The sequence below is a fragment of the Epargyreus clarus genome, unplaced genomic scaffold, assembly GCF_041222505.1.
Source record: "Epargyreus clarus isolate Ecla_fem2 unplaced genomic scaffold, WU_Ecla_fem_2.2 ptg000034l, whole genome shotgun sequence".
Taxonomy (NCBI): Eukaryota; Metazoa; Arthropoda; class Insecta; order Lepidoptera; family Hesperiidae; genus Epargyreus; species Epargyreus clarus.
The window spans coordinates 1,849,476-1,862,721 of record NW_027332239.1 but is presented as its reverse complement, the minus strand read 5'-3'; the positions used below and the strand labels follow the sequence as shown (position 1 = coordinate 1,862,721).

The 13,246-nt window shown below is 35.9% G+C and overlaps 1 protein-coding gene across 1 annotated transcript in view; it reads left to right on the top strand.

The window, feature by feature from the left end:
• Window positions 1–3,361: 3,361 nt before the first annotated feature.
• nebu (solute carrier family 2 member nebulosa) overlaps window positions 3,362–13,246 on the top strand; it is a 59,302-nt gene continuing 49,417 nt past the window's right edge. The window contains exon 1 of the mRNA XM_073091079.1: window positions 3,362–3,572. Within this exon, the coding sequence (XP_072947180.1) occupies window positions 3,516–3,572 (57 nt within the window). The 5' untranslated portion in view covers window positions 3,362–3,515. The remainder of the gene's footprint in view (window positions 3,573–13,246) is intronic.

Below are 13,246 nucleotides of genomic sequence, written 5' to 3'. Positions count from 1 at the left end.
TTTTTTGTATCATTTAATGTTTTTCATATGCGTTTAGACAGGTATGTGTATTTCGTGTGCTTCAAAATAAATTTGCATCCCTGGACGGCAACATTCAAAAATAGCCGAGTTTTTTATTCAACGACAAATTCTAGACAAAGAGCCTTAAGACTATTATTATATATTATTTACTTTTGACGACCTTTCTTTCTCGCTGATAAATTCCACAAACGCAAATTTTCGCTTGTGGACATTTTTCATTCAATTTTCGTCTCGAGAGGCGCGAATCCACCTACGCCACAGTCACTACCACAAGATCTGTTTTAAGAATTCTCAGATGTTTTCTTATGGCGTTTTCCTTCACTGCTTGAACATAATTAATTTAATTACGCGAAAATCTTGAAAAAATCAGAGGTGTATGACAGCGAATTCGAGCACAAGGCTGTTAAGTTAATTTCAAAATCTCGCCCGCAAACATCTTTGCTATTATGCTCAATTCTTGCATAATAATAGATAAAAACAAAAATGGGTAATTATGGCGATAACATCTATTTGAACTGCGATTACGGAGTAATTAATGACAGTTCACGGAATATGCTAGGTCGGACTAATTCCGATAACGCACAAAGGTTACGCTCAAATAAGCATAGCAATAAATAACAAGAGTGGTTAAGTGTGAGCTGGATGTCTTAGTGTCCCGTATAGTTTATTGCCTCTAGGTATGCCGTATAGTTTAATAAACTATTCACATATCACCACTGGAAAGGCCCAGATCACCCTGGTTTAGTGAAGAACGCTGTGTCCGACCGAAGGTCTATTTCTGATTGTCCCTGTAGTTCCGGGACTAGAATAGGGCTACGGTATCTCCTGCCTGTCGTAAGAGGCGACTAAAAGGGGGCTTCCGGGGTTGCGGGCGGCAAGAGTGGGAGCTCGAACCGCCCGGCCAGCGGCCCCGGGAAGGACGACGGTATGTGTGGTCGCATACCGTCGTATACACCAGATGGTGTGGCGAGCGTCAAGCTCACCTGGGCGGAGCCCGACGGGGCAACGCGCTTAGAGGACTCCGGTTGCGTTCCCCTTTGGAGATCCCGGAGCCCTCAACGCAGCGCAGAGGACGGCCACCGGGGGGGTTTTAGTGCGGTAAAAATCCCACATAACTCGGCGTCGCTCCCACGTTGTCGGGTACCTTTTGAAGGTTTCCCCCTCGACAAAAAAAAAAAAAAAAAAAAAAAAAAAAAAAAAAAAAAAAAAAAAAAAAAAAAAAAAAAAAAAAAAAAAAAAAAAGGTCTATTTCTGATAGAAACCGATGTCTATCTACGATTTCGCGTATTCGTAAGATTTCTTCAGTTTTGGTGCTTGCTAGACACTATCGGCTTCGGACAAAGTTTCGCCTCATCTTGGCCGGAGCCGAAGATTTTGCCGAAGTTGTTTTTTTGATTAGGTAAACATGCCCGAAACCAAAGCTGCGGTCGAACACTACGAAATAACGTGGAAAAAATCCCAGATTATTTGACTCCGCTTACTTAATGTTGATTTAGACCTACGTAGTGGTTTGACGAAAGGGTCTACCTTTATTCCTTACTTAACTTACTTAAGTCATTTAGTCACCTGTGATTACTAAGCATTCATTTATTTCAGTTCGGTTCTATCTCACTTAATTCCGTACCTCTACCTCTAATAATGGTTTAATACATACATAAAGCATTTACAATAGCTTTTGTTTGCGACTGCTTTCAAGTCGATCCTGATTTCTAGCAATCGGACTTAATTTACGTGAAAGCACATATGAAAAATCATACGTTAGTGGTTACCCATCCATTTCTTGACCGCAAGGGGCATTTTAAAACTTTGTAGAATATTTACGATTTATACTCGTATAAACTGCGAGTTTAACAGTGATGCAATATTTGTAAAAACGTACGACTAGGCAGTCAGTCGCCGGCTTTAAAATATTTATGAATCGTTTTCGAAGAACCGCATGTTAATAGCATCCTTAGAAACCCGCAAAAGGAAGGAATCAAATGTTTATAACTATTAAACGAACAATGATACGTATGACCTGCAGGTAGATCTCTTTTTAGTTCGACTGCAGAGCGGAGGGACCACCGCCACACCTATTTCCGCCTTATAACAAAAGTGTACAGTGCTGGTGTGTTCTGGTTTGAAGGGTGTGGTAAGAAATATTATTTACTTAAATGATGTGTTCCAACTTGGTCCTCAAGGATATAAACGTATCTAACTAGGGTTGATTATAGATATCGGAATTTGCCACTTACTACTATGCCGTTTTGCTACTTCAGTATTACGAGTATGAAAAAAGTTGTAAAATCATCCATATTTTAGGTGCGGCTAAATGACCCATATAGACAGTAGGTATTCAGATTACTACTAACATTACTATGAAAATAGTCTCTCCTCTACAAAAATCTATGAATTCTTAAAATATGTTCAGCTCGATTAGAAAATCTAGGAATTCTTAAATATGTTCAGTTTGATTAGGCAGTCAAGTGGCCGACAGAGTGACCGACCCGCCACGGTCAGTGCTTAGGGAAGAGCATGATCACATATCGCGTGACAACAATTAGCCTTCCGTATAACATTATGCAGGATACGGAACTACTTCCTCGTGATCCATATGACATACAAATATCGTTAATGTAATGTGAATCATATATAATAGGCGTATAGGAATTTCGGCTAAAAATGTTTAGATTTTAACAAAGCCTCGGAAAATTTCGTTCAAGCAAAATGACTTCAACGTCGTGGTAAATTTCATGACGGTGATCTGAATTTTATTATTATATTATTATTTTATTATATTTTTTGAAAATTAGGAAATAATTTGGACTATTGGTTATATTGTCATTAGCTTAGGGTTTGTTACTGTTACTAAGAAATATGCAGGTAGGTGCAATTCTTTTGTTTCTTTTTTTCTGTGTAGACTTCATCAAAATATGATCCACTAAGTTGCGCGTATACAAATTAAATTTAGGTATATAAGAACTTGTGATGAAAAATGATGAGGGTACAGTGATTAAATCTTGTTAAAAATTCGACGTTTATTGCATGAGCTATTGGTAATAATCGTCCGTCCTAGAAACGCACAAAGAAGATCTATACCTGCCTACATACTATCTATTGCTACAAGTGTAATATTTAAATCGTAACGCGCGGGTAAAGTTTATGTTGTAGGGCAATCCTATTACAGCTTACATAAACGACGCTAACCGTAATAGAAAATCGAAGTAAGCCATATCGTATGCAAGTTCTTTGAACCTGCTTAATTTGATTTGATCTTATACCTATCCGAACAGAGTTTGTAGGGGAGGCGATTAGAGATAGTTGAGGGTCCACGGATCCCTAACGTTGTCTGAGGATTATTGTGTACCGAGCAGGGGTCCCGAACACACTAGATTCGAATGCGCAAGCGTGAACTAGTACGAGGGTGACAGAACTGACAGTGTGAATACACCACGCGAGCGGCGATAGTAAATATTACTTTGATTTTCCGAAGGTTTGTGTAAAACTTGTGAGAAATGGCCGAGAAGAAACCTATCGACAGTGCGGAGACCATAGGACTTTTGGAAAAAAAGGTCAGTGGTTCTTTTAATATAATGTCATACAGAGGTCACCCGACCGGGGTGGTCTTGACGTAAACGACCTTAAGGTCGAATTTTGAGGATTCCACACGAAAATTACATTGATTACGTGGTTACAGATAAATTTACTGTCATTATAGTATTTTTGTGTGCATTTAATTAATGAACATGAGTTATGCAATTCGTGTAACTGTGTCAATAATTGCGAAATTTGGTTTTAACTTAAGTATATGTTACTTGTACTTAATATTAACTCATTCATTTTGTATAATAATTGTTCATAAGTGAATATTTGAGATATATTTGTCTTTCTGTCTCTGTAATTAGCACATATCTACTTTTTCTCACTATAAATAATATTCAAACTTTTGGCTCATTATCATATCTTAAGGGGGTATTATTGTATATTTTATAAAAATAAAACTTTAAATTATATTGAAAGATATATTTAATATAATTTGTATTAATAAGATTAATTAAAAAATAGTAATAATTACCTAAAACTTCCTTCTTTAGGACGAGTCGTAAAAAAATTCAGCACTCGTATGATTCGATTGTATTTTGGAAAGTTAGAATAGAAGAGAATAGACTAGAATAATTTATTTGCATAGAATAGGTACATAATCAGGTGTTACAAACTTTAGGTCCTCTTATTCTGCTAACAATACGGTAGTTTGCGAGTTATTTACGCACAACCCTGAAATTATTTCTATAACTTACTTACATCACTTTTTAATCATCCAGATTTGTGTATATTTTATAAACAACAGTGTAATATGCGATACTATATCTCAATATCGTCACTTGTTTTTTCGTTAAGATGTTATTAACCAAACAAACGGATTGTCGTATTTATTCTTCAATTAGCATTCTCCCTCTAAACCAATTACTGCGTGTAACTGGAAAAGTTATCCGATTTTGTTTATTCTCTTATTAGTACTTCACCATGATTGATGTCTACTACTTGTTAACACAGAATATTATTTGTGCGGTAGAGCACTTGTCTTCGGAGGTAAGAAAGCGCCTAGGTACCTTATAAATACAGAGTAGGGTTGTTATGTTCTTGTTAAACAGATATAAAAGATATTCTTGTAATTTCTTGTAATTCTTGTAATTCTTGTAATTCCTGTATTCTTGTAATTTTGTATTAAAATTGAAAAGTGAGAACATATAATTAGATCTTCGGCGCTCAATGGGATTTTTGTTCAATTTTTATTGCAGATTACCATTTGCAGATTGATAGATTAACGATCGAAAACCATATACAGTATGTATGTATAGACACTTAAGTTACTTTACCATAAGGTTAATGAATCCATTTAAGTAAAGTCGTATGAAAAGTTATTAAATTAGATTAGACTTGGTTATGTTTGGTGTTATAACTAATCAGTAGTATAAGTAGGTACCTACGATCAACATTTATGTACATAAAATAATTTTTCACTATAATCATAGTTATTCTAGTGAAAGTGAAATTTCATAAAAAGTAATTGATATAAGTGGCAATAACTGAAGTTCGTGGTAAATGGTATAAAACAACTAACTCATTCTAGTAATAATAGTTAATGAATCCCCAGAAAATAGTAAAGGTTTAGAGGGTATTTAGTAGTAGTATTTACTTTTGTAGCTTTCGATAAATATACTTTTAGCGAAAAATTAAATTTATTTTAATTAAAAAATATTCGGATATGTTCTAGTTGGCAAGGTTCATAGTCCAATAGCCATATAATATTAGACAAACTTAGTGACAACAACTAAATGTCAATATAGAGGTATCACCTCTCAATGTACCGTAATTTCTCCAGCACAAATGCATTATTTAGCGATGGTTACAGATAATGATATTATCGTGTTTCTTTAGCCTAGCGGAGGGGATTAGACAGAAAAATAACGTATGTTACACATTTGTTTGAACAATTTATTAACTGCTACTCAATAATTGGTAAAATAAATATGCGTTAAGTTGTGCAGATATTTTTACTTTTATCATTTACGAAACTTATTTTCACATTGCAACACTCTACAAGTCATCAGCTTAGCGTTTGTTTAGATATTGTATTTTTGCCACTCGCCTGTATTGACTACTGCCAATTTCTTAAATAAATTTTCCTTACTACCGGTATATTATTCTTTATCACGTCCATCCATAAACTCGCCTGAACTGAATGTCACATTTTTGTTATTAAATTATTTAACATAAGGAGTACCTATTTACGAAGTATGAAGTAACACTATAAAAGTATATTTCAGAGCTTCTATGAAGATGGTACTTGTGTCTTTGATAAATGGGCCTACGTCTTAGTGTTACTATAAATTAATTACGGCATCGTGTGAGTATAATTTGCAAGATGGTATTAATTAATAGGTAGCGTTGTTTTCAAGACAGCTTATGATACCGAATTAAAATATTTTCAGTTTTGACCCTTGACGCTTACGCCTCTACCTACTAAACATAATAAAAATATCCGATAATTGGGATACTCACATGTAAAAGAAAACGCTAAGTGCTCTAATTTTCGCAAAATACATCTATCATCAATAGCTTACTTATACATTACTAGCAGAACCCGCGGCTTCGCCCGCGTAAAAAAATATGATATAACAGACAAATACTCGTAACTGTAATCGTAAATTTGTACCTTTAACAATTTTAACGATAAAATAGCATTAATATTTAATTAATAAAAGCTTTTTTTCTTCACTGTGTAACTAAATTGGTCAAGCTTTCTTCAGAAACATACACTAAAATTCTAATTAGTGGACTGTAATGAAACTTTCTTTAAAATATAAGTTTCATGTAGGATACAATAATTATTATTTACTCTATTCCATAGGAACCGTCCATGTTATATGCGGCCTTACATACAGTGGTTCTTTCCAGGGTAGCTGGCTGGGCGGTTAGAGCTCCCATTCTTGCTGCCCGTAACTCCCGAAGTCCCCCTTTAGTCTCGTACGACAGGCAGGGGATACTGTAGCCCTGTTCTAGCCCAAAAATTTTAATCCAAGGTCTATGTGTCTATCACATAACCATCACTAATCCACGCATAACCACAACCATACCCCACGGCAGGACAAAATGTTGGCACGCAGTGTGTCCAAAGTAGTTGCGATGTACCTAATCAGTATACCAAAATTACGCATTATCATATATGAAATTTGCACCCGTCCACGTTGTCTGAATAGACGTTATCTGAAATTTTACGTTTCTAACTTCGAACCTAAAAGATTCCCGTATATATACATATAACACTTCTTTTACCTCCTTAGTAGAATTTCAAAAACATTCCTATGTACATATGTATCAATAAATACTTTATCATCAAATTTCTGAAAGCTAATTCAACACCTGCGGTCGGCAAGCCGACACCCACCGGTGGTGTATGGCCCGCGACTTTTCCTTGTGGCCCGCGGGTCTGCGCGTTACTAATAATTTACCAAGTGCAAGTCCAACCCGCACCTTGAGCATTCCGTACAACTAAAATTTTTATTTACACATTTTGTGAAAATTTCAACTGTCTACCTCTAACCGTTTAAAAGTTAGTTGGAAAAATATAGAATAGCAGTTTGTTGTATGGGGACCCCTTTTTGTTTTCAACTTTTTTATTTTTAGTATTTGTTGTTATAGCGGCCACCGTTATGCATCTTCTGTAAGAATTTTAAATGTCTATCTATTACGGTTCCAGAGATAGAGCCCTGTGACACACGGACAGACGGACAGACAGTGAAGTCTTAGTAATAGAGTTCCGTTTTTATCCTTTATGTACGGAATCCTAAAAAACCGTCGATGTGCACTTCAACACGCGTAATACATTCCCATGTTAAAAATATATGTTACGATGGCCCGTGGAATTTCACCCTACACTAAACCTCTGTGCACTCTGTTCTTTTTCCAGACACGCCAAAGGAAGTAACTTCAACAACGTTTTTAAAGAATCTTCCTTTACTTATAGGTTTCTAAAGGTGGTAGAACCCTTTGTGGTTCGACGCCGGCGGCACCACCGCCACACCTATTTCTACCTAATAACAGCAGTGTTCGGTGCTGCTGTGTTCCGTTTTTAAGGGTGTGGTAAGGGAGACAGACTTTTCCGAGGCGTTCCAACTTAGTCCTCAGGGGTAGCGGCGCATCTGTGGCTGACCTCAGGTAGGAATATCTAATCCTATCTGGGGTTGATTACAGATGTCCATGGGCGGCAGTGGCCACTTACCATCAGGTGGACTGCATGCTCGTCTTCTACTTCTATAGTATAAAAAAAATAGTACCCTAATGGTGGTTGATTGTTGAGTTGCTAAAATGCTGAAACAGATGTGTAAACAGAAAGGCATAATGCATACACCCTTCTATAGCAGTCTTAAGGGTTGATCTAAAAATCTTAAAAAAAACCGTGACTCAGATGCTTCATTGATTGTAATGATAATTTTTCATAGTGGTCGCTCCCGAATTAACGGAGTTTGAAATAAAATTCCAACCCCCATTTAACGACCTTAAGGGATGATTTTCCAAAAATAATGGTATAGGTGTTTAATTATTTTCTATCGAAAACCCAAATACCGATTTTTATACAGTTTACATTAAAACTGGAGGACTTTCATACAAACTTACAACCCCTATTTTACCCTCTTGAGGGTAGATTTTCCATAAATGGTGTTAAAAAGTTCTATTATTTCTAACAGGAAAGCCAAATGCAAGTTTTTATAGTCCTTGCTTCCGAATTAACGGAGTTTGAAATAAAATTCCAACCCCCATTTAACGAACTTAAGGGATGATTTTCCAAAAACAATGAAATAGATGATTAATTATTTTCTATCGAAACCCAGATACCGATTTTTATACAGTTTACATCAAAACTGGGGGACTCTCATACAAACTTACACCCCTTATTTAACCCAAATAAGGGTTCATTTTCTAAACGGTAGAATTATAGTTCCACTGTATCTAACCAGTGAGCCAATGGCTAACTTACATAGTGCTGGCTTTCAAATTGGCAAATTTTAAAATAAGCTGTTAACCCTTATTTTACCAACTTAAGGGTTGATTTTCCAAAAATGGTGAAATAGGTATTTAATTATTTTTAATCAAAAACCTAAATACCGATTTTGATAGCGTTTACATCAAAACTGGGGGAATTCTATACAAACTTACAACCCTTATTTAAGCCACATAGGGGTTGATTTTCCAAAAACGGTAGAACTAAAGTTATTTTATATCTAACCAGCAAAGCAATGGCTAATTTTCATAGTGCTGGCTTCCAAAATGGCAAAATTTAAAATAACCTGTCAACCCCTATTTAACCACCTTTAGGGTTGATTTTGGAAAAACCCTTAGATTAGATTTTTATTACTTTAAATCAGAAAGCTAAATACCAATTTTCATCTAGTTTGCTTTAAAACTGACGGACTTTCATATTAACTTCCAACCCCCATTTAACCCCCTTAACGGTGGAATATCAAAAAATCCGTTCTTAGTGCGCATCTACATTATAAAATGAAGCTATATTTCATATAATTTTTTGGTCAAGTTTCAGAGTTTTAAAAGCGATAGATTGGAAGATAAATTTTTTTTTTAATTTTCAACGCCCCCGCACTCCCCTCTGGGGGTGGAATATCATAAAATTAGTTTTTAGTAAATTCAAACATGCCAAAAAGAATATCCTGACTAAGTTTCATACTTATAAGAGCTGTAGTTTTAAAATGTGATTTTTTTTTAATTAACACCCCCGCAACCCCTCTTGGGGGTGGAATTTAGTAAAATCCGTTCTTAGCTGACCTCTACTCGGTGAAAAGAATATTCCTACCAAATTTCAAGTCTTTAGCTCTAATGGTTCCAGAGATATCGTGATGAGTGACTATATACGTGGAAATCTCTTATATATATATAGATGATGCAATCATGGCAATAAATATTTCAACATAATAACAATTGAATGTCAATACTAAAACAACTTATCACTTCAGGGTCCTTCAGGGCTTGTTACGTAGATAGGGGCTACTCTGACGTCACTATACTCCTACACACAATTCGGGACTCGTACTTATTTACGTACTTTACGTAGCCCCCACGCTTGTTAGATGTTCCTACTAAAAGTTCAAATGTTACGTAACAATCGTAAACGTAATATCGCTGTAATAAACTATGAATCTTGTCTAATTCGCATTTAGAGAAAAATATACCCACGTCACTGTTCCAGGCCTTTCGCAATAGTGGGGAGAGCCTGCTGTCCAGCAGTGGGAAATAAAAGGGTTGTCAGACTTCCCAAATTTGTGAACTTTAAGATTTAAAGCCCTTATGTAACAAGTCAAGTTAAAGCTTTCGGGAGCAGTCAATAATTTGATGAGTGACCGTTAGCAACAAAAAATATAACTTTAGATGACACGCTAATCCTTTTGTGTAGCAGTCCATAAATCTTGTATGTGTATGTAATTATGTATATAATTTTCATATAATAAATATCTTTCTTAATTATTAATTACATCTTTCTAAACTACACAATAGTGTTGGAAACAAAGCTGTTTATAATAAAGACGGGTCTATATTTAGAAGGAGACAAGGATCCTCTAATGGGTAGATGGGGGGCATCCTGTTTGCGTATCGCACTCAGGTCATTCCGATGCTCCCACGCCAACGACACTTGAGGAATTCATTGTGTGTTTGTTATCATCATGTTAGTTATTAACCTAATGGAATTTAATGGATGAAAGGGCTGTGAAAACAAATGGTGCGAATTTCGGTATTTTACGACGGGCGTTACAGGCTCCAATCCCAGGCACTTCCATACTAGTTAAACGGATAATATAAATTAATCATCACATGTTTTAACGCCGGTAAAATTCTACCAATCGTATTGAGCTCGCCTGGAAACAGAGCCGGATTTAGAGGTCAAGAGGCCTTGGGGCAACAAAGGAGTGGAGGCCCCCTGGCCCCAAATTATTTTCCGAATAAAATGAACAATTTTTTCAGTTGAGTTTTTCAATAAATATTTTATTGTGAAACGCAGGTAGATGCTTCTAGCAGCGAAAAAAAATATCAAAGGAAAAGATATTGTTTTTTACTAGTCGGAATTAAAAAAAAACCGACGTCTCTATTATGGGGGCCCCTCTTTTGTGGAGGCCCCGGGGCTGCCGCCCTGGTTGAACTCTCTTAAATCCTGCCCTGCCTGGAAAACTAACCCTAACTGACCTAAACCCTTCATAGTAATGGCGTAAGAAGACGTGAGGACATAAAGAAGGGGTCTAGCACCCTTAGGTATATCATTAGTATAAACCTACTTATTTTATCGCATGTAAGTCACGAAACAGACAGTAGAATTCAAATGAACACAAAAATAAAATGTAGCTATTTGGTTTTGGTGCGTGCTTAGCTCCACTTACAGTGAGGTCATAGGCACAAATGTAAGTTTAGTTACTCCTGCTATGTGGGTAAAAAGGTCTTTCCCAAAGTCTGTACTTACTACTTATCAAACTAGTTACGATTAATGATTGAACATAGCTTTCTTATTTATTAACTACAGAAGGTTACTTTCCCTTGAAAAATTCATGAGCCTTTCGATTGTTTAAACGATTAAACATGGATTACCTAAGCTTTAAGATTCGTTAAACTTTTTAAGCTGAAGCGGTTTAGGCTTTTGTTTTGGACCTGGGTGTTTGTGTATTCGTATTTGATTACCATGTTCTACGTGTAAAGTGTAACGTTATACGTAAATCATCATCATCATCATCAACCCATTACTGTTCCACTGCTGGGCACGGGTCTCCTCTGATAATGAGAAGGATTAGGCCATAATCCACCGCGCTGACCAAGTGCGTATTGATAGACTTCACATACCTTTGAATTTTTTTATTATTAATCTCTCAGTATGCAGATTTCCTCACGATGTTTTCCTTCACCAAGTGATAATTAATTCCTAATACGCACATAACTTTGAAAAATCAGAGGTGCCTGGGATTTGAACCTCGGACCCCTCGATCGAGAGGCCGAGTTTCTTAACCACTAGGCTATCACTGTTATACACTGCTAATAAGAAATATAATTAATACTTACTATTTGAGCATGTATATAGCTATATGTTTGAGTAAGTGGAATCATTGTTAAGCAAAAGGCATAACTTTTCATATTTACAAAGATGCTATTAAAGAAGGTTACACTTTTCTCCTAACTGCTTTATGCCTAAACGGTTGATTGTTTTAAATAAATCAGACATTTATAATTAGTAACGTAATCCTTAGACAACAAGTGCCTGTCACCGTCATCAAGTGACGAAGTGATTCTTTTATCTAATGCTCGCTACAAAATTGCAAGGGCGACAATGTTTACTTAAAATCAAGAAACCTGAATTTCCACTTCCTCCACGTAAAAGTTTGCAAACTTCGCCTTAGGCCGTTGACCACCGGTTAAGTGTTAATTTAGAGGGCATTGCTCTCAACCGATCTTGCGAGAGAAAGGTAATCGCTCCTAATTGTCAGGTACAGGTGACCACACCATGATTGATACGAGTTTTCTTACAATGATAACGGTTTTACGGTGTATGAATAGTCTTGCAAATTAAGGTTGAATTAACGCTATACCATTGTACACATACATACTATGTGCATGCAATATATCCATACTCATGATAGTCTACTGGTGTGAATAACATACTGCTCCAATTTTTTAATGATCGATAGGTTCTTCGGATTTTTGTGCCAGGTATGCAAATACATGATCGCCAATGCCCGTACATGTACATTGTACAATATGTACATACTCGTGCGTCGAACTTATTTGCTACCCTTAACCATTGTACTGATTACTTTATGCTTTTAAGTTCGTAAACATTCGACCTTGGCAAAGGTGGCCAGCTGTTTGCGCAGACCGGTAGGTATCCTTACAAATTTGTCAGTGAGTAGCGTTAATCTAATAGCATTTACAATTTTAATCTATTTGTTAAGTAGTCATTAAGGATACCGCTCTTGACGAGAAGTTTAGACTCCGGAAGCTGACCCTACTCTACTTTTGAAAAATCTAATGGGCAAGTTCTTATCAATATATAGAGTAATCAATAGATAGAGCTACTAAATAAACTCAGAATAGATAGTTTTTCCTTTAGAATGGATGAATTTGTGACCTGATGAGTTTTAGGACAGGGGACTGCAAGCAATTTGGTTCAAATTGTGTTCTGAATATTTCATAAAAACCTCACATAAGGTCAATAAGATATTTGTAGTCTTTAAATAGAATCTACTTGACATAATTATAGAAAGTGTTCTTATACCAAGCGAGTATAGTAGTTTTAGTAATGAATAGCATATTATTATTTTGGTCTAGACTAGCCAGAGTCCTATCCATTAAGGCTCTTACTCCCACGTTGTAATGTTAAGAATGCAGTTTTCCGCACAAGGTCGGAGGTTTTGACACAGATAGTACGCATTACGCTTAGCCAAAGTCCAATAAATACTGAGTTTTCATTACCGCGCTAGTGATTCAGTTTGGACTGTTGACCTAAGTTTAATAGTTTCTTCAAATTATTAAAATTAGGAGCATAAAATTTTAATGCGGTCATTTACGTTGTTTCAAGAATCGATTGTAATAAATTTTTGTACGGAAAGTTTTATTTTTGACGGTTATGTAGTAGGTACCTACTACAGAGATATGATTGTAATTAGTAATAAAAGTAACTTAATTGAAAGTCTTATCA